General features: G+C 43.9%; 1 protein-coding gene across 4 annotated transcripts in view; it reads left to right on the forward strand.

The window, feature by feature from the left end:
* The first annotated feature begins 1,546 nt into the window (after window positions 1-1,546).
* Window positions 1,547-23,149, forward strand: part of LOC112571433 (nuclear receptor subfamily 1 group D member 2-like) — a 50,059-nt gene continuing 28,456 nt past the window's right edge. The window contains exons 1-3 of one of the 4 annotated variants that reach the window (XM_025250405.1): window positions 1,547-2,489; window positions 14,921-15,053; window positions 15,643-15,784. In XM_025250405.1, coding sequence (XP_025106190.1) covers window positions 14,940-15,053; window positions 15,643-15,784 — 256 coding nt within the window. In that variant the 5' untranslated portion in view covers window positions 1,547-2,489; window positions 14,921-14,939. Of the gene's footprint in view, window positions 2,509-13,785; window positions 14,248-14,920; window positions 15,054-15,642; window positions 15,785-23,149 lie in introns of those variants that run through there. The other 3 variants (XM_025250404.1, XM_025250403.1, XM_025250402.1) reach the window with 3 other exon arrangements.

Here is a 23,149-nt window from a genome sequence, read left to right on the forward strand (position 1 = left end):
GTTTTCCCATCATACAGAAGCGCCGAGAGACAATTAAAAAAAAAATAGATCAAGTTAAAGGTCAAACGCACTGTTGCGAGTTGTGTCGAGTTTGATATTCTGCGGCCTAGATTCTGTTGCGGGACAACATGTGTGTGTGTTCATTACAAACCCCAGAGAAAGTGAACTCGAGTCATGCTGTTCGCTCCTGTATGCATTTCACGTACTGACGCTCGCGTTTGACGCCGGGGGGGCATGTTTACGCTCGGTTAGTTCAGTCGAGAAGTATGTTGGGCGAGGGTGTTATGCAGGGTGGAATCTGTCATGAGTGACCGACTCTAGTCTAGCTTTCTCTGCTACTTTTTACCTACACGACCAGCATTAATTATACATTCATGGTGCTAATAACGGGTCGGTCCTCTCTTGGCGAAGATAACGGAACATCCCACAGCAGGCCCCTCGCGGTCACGTGTCTCCAGCCATCCCACGGAGCACTGCGCATGTCTTGGCGCACGACCTGCACTTTAGTCTGTTGACGATAGCGAAACATGGCGACAAGTCCCACCGACGGGCCGGCTCCCCGCTCTCGCCTAAAGTGCTTAGGTTTTTACACATGCTCACATCATCAAAATCTGTGGATCCACCCTCCGTCCGTGGAAGCTGCTCGATAATTAACTTCATACTCATATCTATCGTTATTTTTTTTTTTGTCATTATTATTTCAAAAACATTCCTGAGATAACGAAGAAACTAAAATTCCACGAAGTGAAGCAAAAGTACAGTAACACATCCTCGGCGCATCATGACACATTCCACATGCAACGTGGCACACCAAGATGTCATGACACACCCCAGATCCCAGCTGTAGGTAAGCCCTCTCGACACGCCCCGAGTAGAAGCTGTTATTTGCAACCACCAACGGCTCATCATGCACTCTGTCTAATCTGTTTATCTGACAACCTATACATCATAACACTTGTATTGTTGTTGCATAGTCTCTCTCACGTTGATGCTTAACGCTCGCGCGCGCACTCTCACACACACCTGCAACGCACGTGCGAACAAGCCATGCAATATCTCTTAAAAGAGATGTGTTACGGCTTTGGCAGTACTGATCAACAAATGGGTCAAAGGTGAAAAGTTATGGCATACTTGTAAAGCCCTCTATTACTCAGGCAAACATAATGTAGATATTTGAGCAGAATCAAACATGTTACTTTATTTTGTACCACGACCTATATAACTACAGAATTGTGTGCATGTTAAACGCATGAATTCGGTTATAATCAGGGCCACCGAGAGCCAGCATGGACCCCCGGGCCCCTTGTAATTATAATAGTTAATTATTTGCCCAGTATATAATAACATGCTTATCGATTATCAATATCTACATTTTCATTCATTAAGGTAATATAGACTGCAAACATTAGGACAAAGACTATAGGATCTACATCGCTACTTGAACATAAGAGTTGTTTACACCTGAGTGGTTAGTAAATAATAAAAATGATGGTAAGGGATAAAACTAGTAATACTCCGCTTCGTGGAAAAAATGTTATATACATCAATTGACATTTTTGAAAAAAAAAAAAAAGGGAAAAAAACCCCACTAGAAAAAAATCGAATCTCGTGATTATAATTATTTTATTGCTATCATGCTGATAGCAGTGATCAGAATATTTGCCATAATCACGTGTAACCATTCAGTCCATGATTTGCTGACGCGTGTGTTTATGTAACCAGCGCGCGCCGCAGTCACCAACACTGCAGACAAATAAGTGTCCTGTGCAGAACCTCACGGGAAGCACACGACGTATGAACGTGATCGGCGCGCGCAGCCCAGGGTGGCCCTGTTCGCTGTGACCATGACCCGGAAGGTTACGGCGTAGAAAGGTCCCGGATTACCGTCATCGAGAAATGGTCGGGCTACTTTTGGGTAAGGATTAAGCTTTGTTCCGTCCTTAGAGACTGCTTAGTGCACCACCATCTTACCGAAATAAGTGTTTTGTGATCCATCCACCAACCGTGATCGACTTGGCGTGCTTGGAAATGGTTTGTGAGCGCTGAGGAGTGGAAGATCGTGGAAGGGCGAGAAAAACAAGCGGTCACTCTCTCTCTCGCGGCTGCAAGCCAGCTGAGCGATTCATTTCTCTCAAGATTCCCGCTCGGGGGCAAAACATGGTCTTTGCTTACAGTGTTTATTCTGCTCCATGACTTGCTCATCAGCTGCCACAGCGACGCAGGCATCTGACATGTTGTTGTGCGCTGGTGTAAAGTGGGTTGTCCAGCTGCGCTACACACAACCTCATCATACGCAGTGCTGCCCTGTGAATCGTTGACGAATATCTATCTGCGTGTTGTTGTCTGTGTTTTGGCGAAGACAGATCGCATATAAATCCCAGCATCGAGATCGATGATCGTTTAACTGGACTACAGATCGCCGGAATATTGAGAGTAAAGTTCACAGACCTGTATATCCTGTTGCCCTCGTTTGGGGGGTTGTTCAAGAGGTGCGTCGCTATATAGTCGGTATGTTCGCACGCTTTTGCTGTCGACTGTTGTATAAACGCGCGCGCACACACATGCACGCGCACTCTTTCTCTCACTCACTCACACACACGCGCCAGCACATGCACACACACAGGTAGATCTCATATTTCCAGGTTAAGACAACATGTAGCTTCATGCCGGTTTAAAGTGGTAAACAAAGTCAAGGACACGAGATAGGTTCTGATCTTCGTAAAAAGACCGTTGATATTGATAGTGGTATCTTGTGGTATACTTTTTGTTAGAGGAATTTTAGACAGCACAGCAGATGTACTGGCGGCATGCTCTTGAACACAATACACACATATTTAAGATTTTTACAATGCAAGAAGATGTGTAAACATGTAAGCAGGTGCTGGGTCACAGTTAGTGATTGTAATGACTAAGACTGGTCTTTGGAGGCATATCTGATTAGATTCTCTATAAGGTCAGCTCACTTTCAGGTGTCTCTATTATGTTCCTAAATTTTGGAAATTTTTCATAAAAATTATACAAAAATAATATAATTTTTAATTTGTTTAAAATATCCAATTTAGCAGAAATGAGATGTTTTACTTCAGGGAAGTGGTATTTCTGTTTTGTTTTTAAAGAAAATCAACATATATTAGCATACCCGTAACTGCCTTTCAGATTCATATATCTGAAGCATAGCCACAATTAAACCTTGGTATGTAAATAAAAAGTTCCAGTTATTGATTCACACACAAGTAAACTTTTTTTATCCGAATGTAGATAAATATTATCCAGAATCAGGAAAATCTCAAAATACACTGTAATAGCAATTCTGCTGATTTTGCCAACAAAACTGACAGAAAACAGAGGAAACATTGACCCATGTGGTCTGTCATGTTTTGCTCACTTCACCACAAAGGATTTAAATTTGAAAAAGACGAGATGTCCTGTTCTTCAAACAAAATTAACTTGTAGAGAAATTATTCAGCTTTAAAATGAGCTACCCCACCCACCCCCGTATCATTAACCGTTTGCAAATTAAAAAATAATAAAAGCACTTTACATGTGTATATGTAATTTCTTAAACAAGGTAAGCCATCAGCTGTGGCTTGCCGGTGCAACCACAGTTAGTTAAGGGAGAAGTGAGAGATTCACTGGTCCTGTCCTTAGGATTTGGTCCTCTGAGTTGACAGATCACTCACATCTTTGCTTTAGATGCCTCCGTTTCAGGTTACCAAAGCTAGTATGCTGTAGTCTTTTCTTTCCACTTTCCGCAATGCAGGCTATGTTTCTATCAGGAAATTGTTTTCCAGACCGTGGAGATTTGATTAGGGTACATAATTATTTGATAAATGGCTTTTGTCTGATTTCTAGGACATGCTAGTCTCATCATTTTTTATATGGCTACCATTTAATGATCATCCACCAAGAGCTGAACATAGTTTGAACTTCAAGCTTTGTTGAACTATAAGGTATATAAGGTATTCAGTCTCAAATCACTTGAAAACTTTTGTTTTCAGTGAGCTGCTGAAGCTCACCCAATGTTGTGCATTTATTTCATAAGGAGGCCAAGCCAACATTAATGTTTTCAATGCTTGGGGTTTCTTCATTATTTTGTTTTTGCGATAAAATCATCTGGGCATTGACATTCCCACCAGATTTGATAAAGTGTTCAAAACATCAGAAAGACATAAATTTTAATTTCAAGGGTGCTACCTCACCAGTTTACGATCTAGGTCACTGTCTGTGCTTTTCCAAAGTTGAACAAGGACAAACTAATCACAACTATAAATTATGCTAAAAGTAAACTCAAGTAAAAGTGAAAAAAGTTTGTAGTTGGTGGTTTGTTAATAGAACCTTTTACTATCATTTGTTTGTTTTATAAATGGATTTGAATTTTTTTAATTAGAAAAAAGTAAATTGTCCTAAATTCAAAGTACTGACATCACTAAATGTTACAACTAATATAATGCATTCAGTAATATATACAGAAAATACTTTCATGCGCTTAAATGAAAACTTTTTGAAACTACTCATTATTTCTCGTAACCTCTTCATTTGGTGCACTTCCACCAGTGATGTACTTTATTCTTTGTAAAACCTAATGTCTTTTTTTTATTGAAGGGGTTTAAAGACATCTCCTTTGACTAAATATTTCATATCAAACCTGGCCTTGCAAAAGCCTCTCCCACGAAATAGTATATCCCTGTCAATTAAAACTGATAAACACACACAAACAAGAGAAGCTTTAACCATATGAACAAATGCATATACCTCTCTCTTAGTTTATTAACTTTCCCACAGATTTTGAGATGTGGGTGGTGTTAATTGGAGTTAATTTTGAATGACAAACACCGGTTGACAGGATCCCATTTCTAGTTATTGTGCATTTCTGGCGTGACAGCTGCAAGGTCATTTTGTTTGCCCCAGAACTGCTGGTGACCTTCCCCACCCCAGCGCGGCGCGTTGCGCTACCCTCTTGCAACGGCAACGCCACCCAAAATAGATACATGACCTACTTACTGGACACCAGTGGGGCAGGGGGGACTGGTTGGGTGCAGGAACAGAATAAGGACACGATCGTTAATTGAGAAGGATAGCTTTGGCCGACATACGGTTCTTTAAGCTGAGCATGGTGCGTGTAGTTGTTTTTGTTACCTACAAGCTGTGTACCACACACATACATCGGTATGCCATCAGTAAGATTCCTGTGGGGTTTATAAAAATAAAACTTGTTGTGCTGCTTCGTCACCTTCGTTGCTTGGGTTGCTACACAAGCTGGTTAAGCAGACTGGGTAAGCTAGCAAGATATTGTCTGACATCAGTGTTGTAATCATTCACATTCTGTTCAGGTCGCTTGTGTGCTCATTGGGTGTTAGTACACATACATATATAGATTGAGTGATAAAATTCATCCTAAATGTATGAATAATGAGATGCTACCTGGGAACTTTATTTAGGGTATCCTGAAGGTCACTTAAAAAAAACAAACTATAGGGCACAGAAACATGCAATGTGAGCCAACTGCTTTAGAAACTTTTAAAAAGTTCTGGATTTGTTTCCCATGAGATCCATTTTAGGCTTAGAATATAATAAATAAAACAGCAAAAATAAACAAGTTAAAAACAACATTCTTAACAAGCCTCTAGAGTAAATTCATAATCAATAGTATATTGTACTATTTGCAGCTTATATCAGCATATCTCAGCAAAGTGTTTTCAGCGTTTCCAGGTCATTTCATCAGAAACATCTGGACCAAAGCATAGGAGGCTGTTGAAAGTGAAGCCATTAAAAGGTTTATTGCATGGCACCTGACTACCCACACGCTGAGCACTGCTTATCCTAACAGTTAAAAAAAAATCTTATGTTTCTTAAAGTGCAAAGGCCATTTTGGTGTCACGCAGACACATTAAATCATCCGTTTAAGGGGAGGCAGGAGATCATGCTACAGGGACCAAAGCTTTTTCTTGTTTAATGTTTCTGATGACAACAAATACCACTGGAGCAGGAAATACCGCAAGAGGATTGAGGGAGTATTACGTTGCTGCTCGGGAAAGTAGTAACATGTTTATTTCTCTTTATGGCTGCAGTTAATGCTTTGTGGATCCTGGTCAGAGTTTTTATTTTCCTTTTAACTGCAAACCTGACCATGCAGACCATGTAGGGAATTTTAAGTATGACTCTCATTTGCATACCCCAGCCAGCTCACTGTTCTTTTCTTTTTTTTTTTGCAATTCTGCAAACACAAAACTAAAATAATGCCATAACAAAGGTTGAAGACAGGAATGATGTTTTTTTTTCCTTTCTTAACTTTGTTGCCTTGTCACAGTGCACACATCTGAAAATGTTCACTCATTTATATCTGTATGCACAAACTTTATTGAGTTGCTACCTGTAGATGGCATCAGCAGGTTGATTCGTCTTGATACCTCTAAATCAGTGGTTCTCAAAGTGTGGTCGGTGGACATAAGTCAGGTGGTCTGCGGCTGACATCGTATGTCATCAAAGTGATGTTTAAATCATTAGGTACACTAATTAGTCCAGTATTGATTTCACACGAGTTTTAATTTTATTGATGCCTAACTGCTCGTCCCCATAAAATGCTCGCTTACCAATTTAGTCTTTATGTCGCAGTGCATCATTTAACTGCCTCATCTGTTACCTTTAGTAACACAGTGCACGTCCTTATTTTAATTGTTATGTGTACTTTGCAAAGTATATAATTTTATGTAAACTTATTACTATGCTACTGTCACAAACAGTAACTCTCCCTGCTCATGTCAATGTTGTCCATGTGGCAGGCAGGATCTGTCCCTTAAGTGTGAATGTTGTGTGTGAGACTGATAAAGACCCTGTGTTGACAGCATCCTGCATCATAGACCCTGTTGAGTCAGGGTGTGAGAGGGAATCCTTAAATTTGTAGGATAGCATACTGTAAATAGTACACATCAGGGCTTCTGCTAAGGCTAAATTCTTTGGGGTCCCAGGGACCCCTTCAGATTTTCAAGGGGTCCCTGTTCTTCGCCCAAATTTGAAGGGGACCCCATTGACGAAAATTGAAGGGGTCCTCCGAACTTTTAATGCGTACTATACGCAATTTTTTGCGTAAACAGAAGCCCTGCACATGTAAGAAACTATTTCTCAATCTGAAAGAAAGAAATGTATCTCACACTTTACCTAACATTGTTTTATATGGCTTTGTAAGGTGCTGCAGACAACATAGTAATCTCAGGTATAGTGCAAGTGACAACAAAACCATTTTCCCAAATAAGATTTCTTCAAAAGCTTTGTAGTAACTGGGTGCAAGAAAAAGACAAAACCATCCCATTACTTCAGCATTTGACTCTTGCCAGAAGCCTAGCTAGTGTTTGACATCTGATGACCACATTTGGGCTTCCAGGTCAGCACCCTCTGGCCAGACTTTGCTCTTGTGGAACTGGAGAAATGAATGTCTTTTGGTTTATGTTGTGCTGGTATTTCGGTGAATGTATTTGTTGTAGTTCTGACAAAATGAGGAAGAACATGTCACTCCCTGACTCACCATGCTGCTTCTTGAGCATCCTGATCCATGGATGTTTTTGATTTGTAATTTGTAATGTCTGTAGCAGACTGTAAGGATATAGCAGCTTGCTTTTAACAGTTTTTGCAGCATTTAAATCATGTAAGCCATTAACTAGATATTGTATATTTACTTATATGGTTGCGTGGGAAGAAGCAAGTAATACATTATGATGGTATTGGCATTAGCAAAGGTGAAGGACATATGGATTTAAAAAACTGAAAGGGATGAGGAAAAAAATTAATAGAAAGCAAAAGAAATAAAAGAGAAAAATTCAAGGATTGAGGATGAGGAGGAAATGGTGAAAGCTGAGCCATTTTACTGACACACATTTAGAGTTGTCCGTGCATCTTTTATCTCGAAACCCACCGTAAAAATTGGCATAGCTAAACCCAGACCATCATAAACCATGTAGCACACTAATCTTTTTTGGCAATCATTTGTCATGTGGGAACTCAGAACATAGAGCATTCAAACGGTGACTCATGAATGCCTCAGAAACAGTTAACGGACAAGAATGAAAATATGCACCTGCAGTTATAACCAGTTAATGATAGTAGTTGAGACTCACCAACCTGTGGCCGAAGGCAACATGCTTAAATGAGTCGCAGTGTAGTATTTTGTTAGCTGTGCCTTAGAGAAAGGGAAAATAATTGGAAGAAAGAAAATAAAAGGTGCACTTCAGCAGGCCAGGTAATGAGCAGCCAGTGTTGGAAAATGGGTTTACCATTTGGCTTTTCTCACTTCGTCAGAGCTCAGATGTACACCTTACGATCACCTTTTAATGTCCTGAAATAGTGCTAAACTCTCCCCATGATATATATATATGTAATGCTTATGCTGAATAATAGAATGTGAAGATTTCAAAGTAATGACTGTAACATTTCATCTATAGCTTGCTTTAACTGCTTTTGTGACTTAATTGTACATATTTTCCCTCCATTGTCTCAACTACAAAAGATCTGTAAAGTGCAGTGTGGTCTTTAGGAGATGAATCAATAGGTTAACTTTATACTTGAATATGGAAAGATCTTGAACATTGTGGTCTCCACCAGTCGAAATATTCTCATTCCTTCTTTTGACTTATTACTTCTCACTAAATTTTTCACTAAAATAATGTGATTTTTTTTCTCTCTTTGGCATAATTGGTGCTGAATGCACACTCAGATTAGTCATTCTCCCACCCCTACCCCTGCTTTGCATGGCTTTTTTTTTCTTTCTCTGTTTTCAGTGAAGATGTTAAAGGTCTGTGTTTTGCAAGAACTCTGCAAAAAAACCTGAAAACATAAAAACTGTAACAATTATGTTTCATTACACGGTCAGTTGCATAAATCATGGCACAAGTACTTGTAGAGATGAAAATCTCATGATAGCTGATGTCCTTCCTCCAAGTCTGATTCTCTGTTTCATTATTACCATCCTTTTTGTTCATTTTAAGCATTGATTATCTCAGTATTTTTTGAACACATTTTCCACTTTTTTATTTCGTCTCCACGACATGCTGAGCAATTTCACAATCACCCTCATACATTGCAGTGTATGTTTCAGGAAGTGAGTTTTTTAGCATGCTTCATGAACAAAAGTGCGTTGCAAGTCAGTTCGTCTTTGAGATTTTGAGGACACATCTGTTGTAACAGATAGAGAAGATATAGCTGTGTCTAGCAGAGCTAAACAGGTTTATTGCATTCAATTATCTTTTATTCACTCGGATCATGGGGTAATAAGTGACTAGGAGCTACATACAGCATGGCATTACAGTTACAAGTGTCTTTGATGGAGGGGTGGGAGGGAATTGGTGTTTGACCCCGAGTTAGCAATTAAAGCTATGTCACGATAAAGCAGCCAGACCGGTAAATGGATGTCATATGCAGAGAGGCTTTGATGGGAAATAGACCTGAAAGACACAGCTGTCAGTGGGTTATTATGGCAGGGAAGCAGCTAGGTATTGCCATGAACTGCTGTAATGACATGCAATAGATGGTATAGCAGATAGCACTGTTGTGAGGGAGTTGGGGTCATGCAGGTGAACCTAGTCAGCCATTTAGCGAGGTGTTTCACCTGATAAACTTCCCCTCCTCCCTGTCATGTAAGAAACCCATATTAGAAAAGCTGTTTTGTGGGTGAAAAGGCCTCTTGAAGGGAGCCGGTAGCAAAATCAGTTTTGCGCGGTTTCGCAGCGACGGTCATGTGACCTAATGGCGGTGACGTGATTGGGCACGTTCCCAGACCAACATGGCGGCTGCAGTTATTGTCGGTTCATTGTTTAGTGTTTAAGATTACAGTTTGTCTTGCAGTGACGTTTACAGCCGTTTTGTGATGCCGCTCGCAGTACTCCCTCAGCAGTGTAACATCAGAGGTTAATAACCGATGTGCTAACAGCCAACAGTAAAAGCCACAGGATGTCACTGTGTGCACGGGGCGTGACGTGTTTTCCGGGGTAGGGTTCCGGGTCGCTTGACTAGGACGTAGGTAAAAGCCGGACTGAAAAGATAGTCATAATTGTTGATGATACCTGATAATACCCGTCGTTTTGGATCAGTGACCCGTTCACACTTAGACATGACCTGTCATTTTATTGCGGGGATCATTCAGCCGAGCATTTCAACATCTCTATAGATGTCTCTCTAACACCATTAGAGAAATTATCATCGTCGGGAGTAATGTAGATATCAAACTAACAAGAATTAAGAATTTAATGACACTAATGTGATCATTATTTATACATGCTAACGACTAAAGTGTGGCATGGTATCACCAGCTATTTCTGTCAAACCAGAATGTATCACCAGCAGCCCCTGTTAGTCAGAACTCGTGCTGGTTGCCTGATGATATCTCCAGATATTCCTGTCAGTCAAAACTGCACCCAGTTATCACCATGTATCCCTGGTATTCAGGACTGCAGCTGGGTACGTGACAGCATCACTGGGTGCTTCTGTCAGACAGGAACGGGTGCACAGATCCGCCAGCTGAATGCTGACTAGTTGTCAGCCACATTACAAAATATTAGCTGGTGGCGCATTCATGTTCCCGGCCTTGTGGCGATTACTACGCCAGGCTGGGTACTTGCACCACTTCTGCATGTGTTGATGCCAGGTCATGCTCCGCTGCACAGTGGGGTAGAGAGGTACACCAGCTGAAAACCTCTAGGAGCCAGGCCATTCCAGAAAGCAGCTATTTTGCTGTGAAACCTCTGTTTCCGCTGTCGACACAGCAGTCTCTCACAAGTGACTAAAGATTCAGGTGTTGCAACTGTCAAGCCCACCGGCCAAGCACATCAAATCCTCCTTCCACGTTCTCTCTCCCTGCTACTGTCGTCTCGTTTTGGTTGTTATCCAGTTTCTTTCTGTGTGATGGGAGCATTCTCGTGGTGGGTCTCGTCGTCTTCATCATTATCATAAATAGTATCCGCTGCGGGGTTGGGGGTAGATTCCCACTCAAACAACAACGAATGGACAGGTCTTTTTGTTACCAAGCCTCATCAGCGAGGAACAGATTACCTGTCAGCCTGCCTCGCTCTGATTCTCTTACCACCTTTAATTCTCAACTAAACATTGTTTTCAGCGATCCTGTCCTGACCTCGAGCGTGCATAAAGTGTGTCGATATTTACCGTACATTTCGGTCTAGTGAGCACACCTGTTTATAAGCCGCACCCACTAAATTAAAAAAAAAAATCTTAGTTTTGTTTCACAAATAAGCCGCACTGGTTTTATAAGCCGCAAATACATACAAGCTGCCTCGTAGGCATTTCGGCATGATTGAGGGTGTGTGCTTCAGCAACTGGTCTGAAGGCTTCAGTTGTCTGCAGCTTTGATCTTAACAATGTGAACAGTTAACACGGTAAGAATGTTAACAGTTGAAACTTTAACATGGAGCTCATCGAAAAGTTAATCAAAATTTGAAAAATCCACAAACAAGCTGCATCGCAGTTGAAGCCGCAGGGTGTGAAGGTGGGAGAAGTCGCGGCTTACAGTCCGAACTTTACGTACTTGGTGTATTTCTTTTCTTCCTTGTTGATCGCCAGTGGAGCAAAAGACCGCAAAAGCTTGTGTTGCATTTGCTGTTTCTGTAGCAGGGGTTGTTTTACAGGGTGGGGTTGCTAGCCCCACGCACAACCCTCCTCCTTCATCCGACTTGTGACCGGCAGGTTACCCGGGGGATTTCTAGGCGGAGTTTGCGTATGAGCGGATATTATTGTAGAAGTGAGCGTGTCTGTTATATATGAATATGGGTCATGGTTATTAATGATTCAGTTTAATTCTTTATGTATTTCTGTACAGAGCTGTTAGCAAATCGTGGGAAAATCGCGATATAAATGCAGTGACAGTATGGTGGCTGGTGGGTAAGAATGTTTCTGGTGACCTGAAGGCGGGCTGTGAATAAGAAGCATCGCCATGAGGGATCTTCTTCACTTGTACACATCTCTGTGATTATTTGCCACGGCAGCAGGAATGTCAGTGTAGACAGGACCACAACCTTGGGGACTGGTGTGTCTGGAACTGTCTCTCCGCCTTGCTGCAATCATCGGCAAGCGGCGCGAGAACTGCATCTCCTTCAACTCGCAAAACGTCTGCTGCTTCCGGTTGACTTCGACTGCAGACGGAAATCAACGGAATTGAACGGAAATTTATGCCAAACCACCGCAGAGATTGGCGAAGAAACCATGAAGAGAGTGTGGATGGATAGCAGTTCCTACCAAGAACCTCCAAGTCAGCGGACGTCTTGACAAACTTTTTTAGTTTTTCAAAAACCTTTATTGGGCCCCGTTGTCAAGGGTGACTTAATTGGTTTAGTTTCCTCTCTTTAAGTGTATTAATTAAAAGCTCATTCTTCAGGTCGTGAGCACAGCACAGGCTGCTGTGGAAAAATAAAATTGCTGTCTCCTCACCTAAAAAAAAATTTGCCGGTAATTAGCGCGTGTCATCATTTTTGCCGCCATGTTTATTTTTCTCATCAACACCTTGAAGCAAAAATTTTGCGCATTCGACCAGCAAAACATTTCCAATGTTTGCAGCACTTAGTCACCCCTGTCTCTGTGATAGTCAGGTCTTGCATGCAAGGACAGTTGAGCAAGTGCCGGGAGGATGCTGCACATTGTCAGTGGCGAGGTTATTCCAACAATCCTGCAGGCCATCCTCTCCCTGTCATTAGTCTGTGGCAGCCGCGAGCTCCAGGACATATACAAGACATGTTGCTGGCGACAGTTTCTTGTTGAAACATTTATTATTAATCTGTTTGTTCACATGAGGTCGCACGCAGGCGTGTAGCTGTCAGTCCTCGGGCATGTGTGCAGTTGAGTTGTCGCAGTGTCAATGGATGGCTGATTCCAGACCTCAACATCATTGCTGTCCATCCAGTGAACATGGATATAGGGGAGGGACTAGCGGCACAAGTGAACATAGATATAGAGGAGGGACTAGCGGCACAAGTGAAAGTAGACACAGAGGAGGGACTAGCAGCACGAATGAGCATGGGTAGAGGAGAGGATGTCGTCAGAAGTGATAGAGGACACAAGTGAACAGAGGAGGGATGAAGTAGGAGGTTGTCGCCGCTTGTTGCTGCTGACTGTAGTGGACCCACCGTGAAGTTGAAGGAGGGGTGGGATCAAGCCAGCACGTGAGCATCTGGTCTCTCCGGATGTTATCTATGTTAACATTCGATTTTGTTTTCGTTACCAAAGGTGTCCGATAATTTAATACGCTTAAGTGGCGCATCAGGTGTCAGAACACGGAAAGGCTAGAGTGAATGTATTTAATGTGATGCATGAAAGCGGATTTCTTTGGTGCATGTAACAGCCTAGTTATCTGCCATGTTGTTAACGCACCCTTTCAGAAGGTGTTTTTTTTTTTTTTAACGGCCGCAGAGGAGAAGGGTAATGACACTAGTCTTACTCCACACACACCCACACACACCCACACACAGGTCCACTTCACAGACTGTCATAACATCCGTTTACACCAAATGTCAAAAAGTCGCCGAGGTATTTTCATTTAAACTTATTTTTGCAAACAATAACATCTTTTTCCTTGATGCAATTAAGAAGTGAATGATAATAAACTACATCGCTTTCACACAAAGAGTATTTATGGGGACTTTGGAGCCATTGTTACGATTTCACTTGTGTCTCAGCGATTTCACTAACCTCAACCCTGAACTCAGTGGTTGGCAGTTTAGCGGGAGGAGAAGATGCGCGCATGCGTTTAATGTGTCCCCTCACCACCCCGCCACTGGTTTCGACCTGTGAGGTCATGTAGGGTCAGCCGGGAGGGAGAAGGAGGTGGACACCATCAGTTGAGGAAAATGGGGAGAACATGGAGCTGTGGGTACCCGAGGTGACTAGCACCCACCGCCCGCTCTGTGCCACTGTGTGCGGCCAGTCTCGAGCATCGCCGGCCCTCAGCCGTCCGTCGGGCCGTCCGTGTCCGTCTGTGTGTGGGTGTCGGCACGCAGCCCGCACTCGCCGCACACAGGGAGATGAGGGCTCGTGTGTCATGTCCAGTCGCAGCCAGACCGACTGTTGTCGTGTCCGGTCACTCCAGCTGGTCTGCCTCTTGTCCTTGCCACCCCATCCCTCCCCTTGTACTTTTCCTTCTTCTTTGTTTTTCTTCTTCCTTCGGCATCATGGTCTGCCGTGGTCCGTACCGCAGGTTGTTGTGAAAACAAAGAGGATTCATGTTGTGGCGGCTGCCATTGATTTGTTTTGCAACTGGAGGTAGGCATGAGGCAGAAGACTGAGCGTGTTTCTGTAACATAAACGAATGCTCTGTGACATCCGTTGATTCTGTAAGGACACTGGGGACTTAATGCCAGGAAGAAAGTGTCTTCGTTCAAACACGTTTTCAGGTTTTTGCTTTCGCTGTATTGGGTTTCTCCTATATAATTACACATAAATAGAAACATATTTTTAGTATTATTTTTGAAACTCATTCATTACAAATGAAATCAATGCGATTGAGATGTATCTGTGAAGGAAGAAAGGAGTTGTTTTCTTACAACAGTTTTCAAAATCAGTGTTTGCTTCTGTATTCAAATGTGAATAATATATTTACATGTGCATACCTGTGTGTGTGCGTGTGATGTGAACACCCATGAGATAAAGTGAAGGGTGTGAAACGCTCAACTGCTAACAACAGAAATTATTGATTGAACATTTTTCATTCTAGTACATATTGCACAGTTTTTATTAGCCAGTAATGCAAATGCTTTATTATCATATTTTTGTTGCTTATTCAATCATTTTATTGCATTAGAAATCTTATTGCCATGATGTAGTGCATACATATGGATTACAAAAAAGTGTGACGGATGATACGAAGAAGTGTTTCAAGGACACTATCATAATTGCTTTTATCGTAACTTCTTATTTTGTCATCTCTGTGCTTCAGGCAACTGCCAAGCCAGCCCATGAAGACTCCACTGATGAGTAGTAAGTCAGGAGGGAAGTCACCTTCTTGTAAGGTGTGTGGTGATGAATCCTCTGGTTTCCACTATGGCGTTGATTCATGTGAAGGCTGCAAGGTGAGCAAAGTATATACAACACATAGATTTATATATAAACATGAAGGGAAGACATGGAGATTGCACAGTTTCCTGAATTATTTGACATTATATGTTGTGCAGTCTGTGATGGCCAGCCGTTTATACAAGGTGAGCACAAAAGTTTAGAGTAGGAGACAATACTTATTCTATTAACATTTTGCCTTTTTTTAAGGGAAGGGGGACAGTAAAATTGTCAACATGTGCAAACACATACATTCACCCACCCACACACATTAAAGGCATAAAATTGTTTCCACAGAAACGAAAGCTGGAGTGGGCTATACTATATATGTGGACTATCTCTTGGTGAGCAGACAGGCTCATCAGACAGGTCATGTCTGGTCAACAGTTGTGCTAATGCATGAAAAGAGCTAGTCGTAGATGTGTGAAATGTGTTTTAAATGGCATCCTGTGATCTGATCATATTTTCGAAGTGGTGAAACCTCATTATTCTGCATGTACTTTTAGTATCAAATAGTTACAAGAGCTACAAATATGCATGTGCATGCTTGATGATGTGTGTGTAATGAGACTAATGAGGTATCTTTTTGTCAATATGACATTGCAGGGCTTCTTTAGGAGATGCATTACTCAGGGAATGACCCACAAATGTGCCAATGAAGAGAAATGTGAAATCACTCCTTTCACACGAAATAGCTGTCAGTACTGCAGGCTCAAGAAATGCTTCGAAGTTGGCATGTCCAGAGAAGGTAAAAAATACTTTAAACTTGTGTTCTTGTGTTGTTACAGCTTGTTCTGTCTGCTTTCTGAGCTAGTGACATATGGTGTTGGCCTTATGTCTAACCTCTGGTTAGTGTACACATGCTATATTAGCTCCAGGTTACCAGGATGCTTGCTGTTTGACCACACGACAACTCCAGGGTTAACGGATTTCCTGGTGCTTAATATTTGGTTAGTGTTGTGTAACATTACCACAATGAACTGTACTGGAATATTTGACATTCTACAGAAGTCACTCTTGCGTTCATTATTTGTTGTTAAGTTCCCATTATTTGAAGTTTTCCATCCACTTCAAAGTTCCTTGCATTTAAAGGACTCGCTAGTATCGCACTTAGCTTGCTGTGGTCATTAGGAGGGTGGCATTGTTTCTGCAAAGAGTGTTTGGGTTGGGTTTTTTTTTCTTGCGCCTTCAGGCTCGTCGTGACTATGAAGTCCCTGTCTGCCGGGTATGTTCTCTGTGTGAGGTTCATGGCTCCTGTGGAGTCTTGTGTAATTATGTAATTAGTGCGGGGCAGTGCTCCTGGCTACAAGTAGATTGCTGCGTTGTTACTGGTGACAGGTTCCATCACACTCTAATGTTTGCATTATAAACACGATATGTTGGTTTCCATCAGGACATTTTCTAGTTTCGTTTCTTTTTAGTTTAAATTGAGTTGCATCAAACTACAATGTTCACACGTGTGTGCAGCAGAAAGTATTTGAAGCTGTAATTTAAGCAGACAGCTCGCGCTGGTTTGTAGAAACGATTTGTTGCTCTGTTTGTCACCGGACCCTGATGTTTGGATGAAGGTGATATGCAGCCCCAGAGACTTCTTTTAGTCGCAGCTGTGTGTGGTCCTGTGCTGTCTTCTGACAGGCCCACGAGTTACCTGTCCTGTGCGTGTCCTCGCTGTCCTCGTGGCCCATGAGTTACCTGTCTGACACACAGACGAAGGCTCCCTTGTCCAAGCCCCACATTTGAGGGGTCGACATGACACCATTGCGATGTCACGTGGAACAGTTGACTGGCAAGAGATGGGCGTAGGGATTAGTCACTATGAAAAACATTCATGATAATGAGTTGAAAAAATTATCTAACAGCTATGGTGGCATTATGGGGCAAGACCAGAATAAAATATGCATAGAGATCATTACAGTGAGTGCTCGACTAATATTGAGGCTCGCGTCCTCCCGGCATCTGCACCACAAACTTAAAGAGAAATGAAAACCCGTTGAAAGCAAGCGGGTATTTTCTGTGCCATAAAAAAAAAACAAAAAACGGAGATGCTTATGGGAGTAGTCTTGATCGATTTCGCAGCACTGTCAGTCCTTGCCTTCTGCCTCTGGCAACATTTCTGCGGCATTAGTAACAGATGTCCGGACCCGCTCCTGTAACATTTTTGTAACCTGTTACAGGCCCCGTTGATAACATGCGTGCAGGGCTGTGTGGTGTTTCTCTCCCATGTCGCACATGCTGCTTTTCTTGTGTGTGCGTGTGTGTTTTGTACAGGTTGACAAGTTTTATTGCTTTCCTCGCCGGTTGAATGATAGCGATGACGTGGCTGCGTGTCTGCGCGCGGACATGCTGGTGCTGTCAGTGAAGTGCAGCTGCTGGTGTCCGTCCTGCGGGGAGGATTATTGTCGTCCTCTCTACCCCCGGGTGGGTGGGATTGCTTTGTCGACTTTGTCAGGATGTTACATCAGTTGGTCGACAGTGCCATGATGACACGGCTTTACATCAGTTGGTCGACAGTGCCATGATGACACGGCTTGACATCACGTGGCTGACAGTGGCATGATGACACAGGCTTGACATCACTTGGCTGACAGTGCCATGATGACACGGCTTGACATCACTTGGCTGACAGTGCCATGATGACACGGCTTGACATCACTTGGCTGACAGTGCCATGATGACATGGCTTGACATCACTTGGCAAAGCTGTCATGACACCATGTTATGTAAATCACGGCCCGAGACTCCAGAATGAGTACCTGACAGACCTCTATTGCACACACGCACTCACGCGCGCACGCACGCGCTTACCGTTTTACGTTTAACGAGTGCAAAACATATTTGGGTTCAATTTTTGTTTTAGTGATTAAAACTTTTGTTGCGGAAGACAGTGGACAATGCCTTTTATATACCGTCCCTCCCTTCACCCCATCTCGTGTACGGGAAATTGAAAGGAAGTTTAGTCGGAAACAAGTTATGTAATAATAGATGTCGATTACTTCCTTATTCCTTGTTTACAGCGTTGAAACCAGTAACAAATAACATTTAGTAGATGGGAGAATCTCACTTCCGTCAATAGCTTGAGAGGAACATTCTGGGGCCGAGTCATGAAGCGAGGGGCAACATGAGAATTTCGATGACAGCCGTCTTGTTTCCGGTTATAAAGCGGTGTCCAGACCCCGCAGATGTTGTTTTACCCCAGGATTCATCTTTACAGGGTGCAGGGAAAGGTGGCCTGGGATAAAGAATCAAGAATCAGAAGTAGCGTGCGCGAGGTCTGTGTATATATTCTCGTAAACTAAACGCTTTTCCTTGAGTTCCCCATTTTGCCCTGGGGAAATGACAGACTGCCGCCCGAGCGCTGTGTACACCGGCAAGTGATGCCAACATCCAGAAAGCTGGAGGCAAGTTCTGTGGGAGGAGGTGGGGTGAAGCGTGGGTACGGAGGTGGATTGGAGGGAACTGTGGTTGGGGGGCGCAGGGGGTAGGGGAAGGCAAAGGACGACAAGTGAAACCTTGGAATATCCGTGACTACTGGATTTCACCAAAGTACGGACCGTTCTCGGCTGGTCAGACTTTCGAGGCGGTTATTTCTGTAATTTTCAGCGGGTAACTGAAACCTCGGATACTGAATCAGTGGATACGAGGGCACGAGAGGATGCGAAACTACGAGAATGTGTAATTTAGCAAGTCAACATGATATGCAGCAACGTTTTGCTAAGAGATCCTTTTTTTAAAATCATTTTTTAATTTATTTATAACGATATTTGCTATTCAAGTTTTGCGGATATCGACAGCGCTATTTTTAGCTCGAGTGCCCTCGACAGTGACTGACAGCCGACAGCTATCTATTTTTAGACGTCTTCGCGGAGCAATTAGCTGCGATGGGAAGTAGCATGTGGTAATATGTAATAGTACAGCTTTATCTACATGTGCTTATGTGTTCACGAAGCAAAAGTGCACGACATTCTAAGAATGACAGAGGTGTTACAGTTAATGATAGTTTAAATTGTTTCCTTGATTTTATTGCCTCGTGCAATCACCTGAAAGTGTATCGGTGTCAGTCTGATCCGATCCACGCTATTTACTAGATGTCATCGTGTTACAAGTTTATTGTAATCGATTTTATAAAAAATTGAAAGAAAACCCACTTTTGGCCGCCGTTGATTGCCTCGTTGCCGGCAGCAGGTGTGGCTATGGCGGCTGTCGCAGAACTCAATCTGTGCGGCAAGATTTCAGTTCCAGACACTGAGAATGGCGAGGCCGGTCTGCTGATGGGCACTTTCGGCCATCGCCACACACAAGTTTGCTATGCTGCTGTTTACTTATTCATCCCCTAGTAACATTATTTTAAAAAAAAAAACAACTTAGGATGTCAGAACTTTGTGTGCGCTTGCTGGTGGTGATGATGGCGGGAGGGTAGGAATGGAGAGGGTGGTCCAAGACTGTGGAGAAGCGAATGTCTCCAGCAGTAGTTTCAAGCTTCGAGCGCTCGCTCGCCTTGTAGACTGCACAGGTGCGAGGCAGGTGTTGCACGTCACAGATGACTGCTACCTGTCGCGTGTCACCATTGTTCTCCACGAGAGTAAGCCTCGGGCACAAGACGGGTAGTGCAGTTCTTCAGCCGCATAGTAGCAGACTCGTTCTTGTAGATGCACTCGTACCTCATACCTTTGCAGCATCGTAAGGTATGGCTTGCTCAGAAAACCATCTGTCACGAACTGGGGGCCAGCATCAGGACCTTTTGTGTACCACGAATCTTGTTAGTGTGCAATTATGCGATTAATTCGGAATGGTGCTCATTCTCTTTCCTTTCGTTTAGCGGAGGGCACAGACCACTAGGGTGCGTACCCTGACATGAGAGAAGGAACATGTGCTCGTCCTATTCCATACCTTTAGACACAGTCAGCCACTTTCCTTCACAGCATCTAAGTTTGTTGGACTCTCTTCCTCTCGTTCGCCTGACCATATGCGCAACAGTTGCATATCAGTTTGTGTGTGTGTGTGCGCGTGTGAGCCTCAGTCCGTCTATAATCGACGAGAGACAAGGGGGATGTCGACAGCTGCTCTCGTCTGTGCATCGTCCCCAAGCAAGAAAGTCCGGTCGTTTTATGTTTTTGTTTTTCGGTTAATGTCGGAACGACGACAGCTAACTAGGTTAATTTTAGAAGACGTGTGAGATTTCACGGTGAAAGTGGAGAAGGCGGCGGAGGACTGACAAATCTGAGCCTGTGTGACAGTTAGAGATGCCAGTGCTCACCAGAAGACGGGGGTGCATTCAGTCGATAGAGTCTTTAGTATTACTCACCCACTAGTCGATTGAAGTCCTTATTTTTTTGTGTCTTTTAACATGAGTCATGCAAGTCGATGGTGGTTCACTTTTTCTCGTGCCCTTCACGTGCAGTCATGTCACATCAGTTGACAGTTGTCAGGTTTTTGTTTCTTGTATTAGTCACAGTCGATAACATCCCCATGTCTTTGTGAGAGGCTCGGAAATAATCGGTTTTATCAGTGCAGAGGTTTATTTGTACACCACAGAGATACAGATCGGCGGTAGTTGTAGTTATCTGAAACACAGCCATGCATCTGGTTGTCCCTGTCAGCTGCAGTGGTTCTCCTCCTTCTCCTATCCTCCACCCACCCAACATGCGTGGCTGCGGGTTTGATAAGGGAGGATGGATGGAGAGATAGTGCTAGAGTACAGAGGGTGTGCAGCGGTGTGAGTAGGATTGATAATTAACACCAATTTCAGTCTCATCCTTCATTAATTATTTGAATTACTGGTACTTTCCTGAGATACCAGGATCCGAATCGTATCCCCTACACGCTTTCTCTCTCTCTCACACACACACAGACTTTTTTGTGGCCTACTTAGCACCGGCAGTGTGGAAGAGGGTACATGGCATTGTTTTCAGAACTCTGTTTCCGTGTGGATGCAGTCACGTGGTCGTGAACACCGGTGCCACTGCTGCCAGACGTTTGTCACCGCTGTGTCGCAGTGTGCACCTCGCCAAGAAAGGTGCCCGAAACATGTGGCGAAAATAGTTGGATATTCACCGCACGTAGGGTCAAGGTTACCCGGCAACCTCCTCCGCCTCTCCTGATTGGTCGTTTATTGGGTCTGTAACCTCTGACCCGAGAGGTTGTGTGCGGCGTACTTTAAAGTTTTTCTCTCTCTCTTGCTCGCGCGCGCGCGTGGCTAATTCGGTCGTGGGTCGTGTTTTAAGGGGCATTGTTATTGTTTATAAGCATGACGAATGTTTGTACGAGAATTCGAAGTCGGGTGACTACGATGCTGGCTGGGATTGTTGATCGTTGTCACTCGGGACCCCCGTGGTCAGCAGCACGTCCCGCCTCTTGCGAGGTCAACGGTGTCAGCCCCGCCACGTGGGGTGTGTCAACGACCTGCGCAAAGGTCTCTGGTCAAGACAGGCAGCAGCAGCAGTAGCAGAAGCCTGCAGTGAACCGCAGGTTATAGCTGCTAACATTATCAGTGAGGATGAAAGACGAGAAGACATAAAACTGCCGATGAAACCTAGTCGCTCCCCCTTGGAGAGAGAAAAGTGAGTCGCGGGCCGAGGTGCCACCTGTACGGTGTGAAGGATGATCCACTATATGTTAAGGGAGGGAAAGGGGAAGGGGAACTCGTGATGGATCTCTGCAATTTATCACATGCCTCCATGAGCTCGTGCTGTTCGTGACCTCTGTGCACACACACACACACGGCGCCACTAACGCAACAGGCGTGTGCCGGAAGGTGAACATCCTCCGTAGTCTCGACGAACCCTCGAGCAGGTGGCTGATAGATCCGCGTGCGGTTCCAGGATCGGAGCGTAGCGCCATCGACCGTGCACGGGGATGTGCGTGCTGGATGAGAATATCAAGCACAGAGTAAAGGTCAGGCGACGCGCAACGACATGCGCGTGACTTGCACGTGCTAGAATTAACGCGTACAGCGCCGAGGGAGGGGAAGTAGTGTGTGTGTGTGGGGGGGGGGCTATCATGGGGTTGAGTGGGAGGGAGGTGGCTTGTACAGATTTTTAGCTGGGCCTGTCTATCATGAAATGGATGGGAGGTGGAGTATTTTGTGCGCGGGGGGATGTGGGGCTGCTGTGATGCACTACTGAGGAGCCTTTGTTCCAGATTTACTCTGCTGCTGGCGGACCCTCGTTAGAAAATATCTCAGCTGGCGGCTCGGCACTACACCTTCTATAATTAGTTAATCAGGAATGACCAGGACATTATAGCCAATTAAAGATTAGTTCGTCGTGAAGTGTACACGTGGCAGTGCATCACCGGCGTGTGTGAGAGAGAGAGAGGCGGGGTGCACTTCGGTCAGCCAAGTGGTAGCAAAACACAATCATCACTAGAGAAGGTGAGAGACTCAGACGACAGACCTTAAGTACCCACGTTTCTCCTTTCGAGCAGGTGTTGGCTGTGGCGACAGGCGCTGTCGACACCAGCGCCGCGCTAACGATGGTGTTATCGGCCCTGCTGATTGATCTGTTAGAACTACTAGGCACTAAGACAGGGGATGAGGGAAACAGCTGTTAATTGATGGACAAAAGGTGCAGCACTCCACCCGCCCTCCACGAGATAGATTCGCCTGTGTGTAGAAGGCCCGACAGCTGCGATTTCAGATACAACCTCTCTATGTAAACAACTTGAGATGGACGGGTGAGCTCTGCTTCAAGGCTGTACTGCGACGAGGGCTCTCAGTCACGCCTTAGTCTCGGCTTTCGAGTAACTCATATTGTCACATACTGTGAATTTCACACTGTCTTCTCTCTACTTTTCCTCACTCGTGCTTTCTCTCTGTCACACACACACTCATGCACGTTCACAAAAGGTGAGAACAGTGTCAGTTGGCCACAAACAGAAGGGCAGGGTTGGACCAGGGGCCAGTAGCACGACACTTGTCTAAAACTTAAAACCTGTTTTAATGAAGCAAATTTAGAAACTTTTTTTTTCCAAAAGCGTTCCTGTATGACATCTGGGAACCATGTGAGATGTATGACATCTGGAAACCATGTGATACATATCTATGACATCTGGGCTGCATCTAGTATATTAGATATACATGAAGGGGGAGGAACATAAGGGCACCACTCTCAGGTAA

The sequence above is a fragment of the Pomacea canaliculata genome, linkage group LG9 (assembly GCF_003073045.1).
Source record: "Pomacea canaliculata isolate SZHN2017 linkage group LG9, ASM307304v1, whole genome shotgun sequence".
NCBI classification, from domain to species: Eukaryota; Metazoa; Mollusca; class Gastropoda; order Architaenioglossa; family Ampullariidae; genus Pomacea; species Pomacea canaliculata.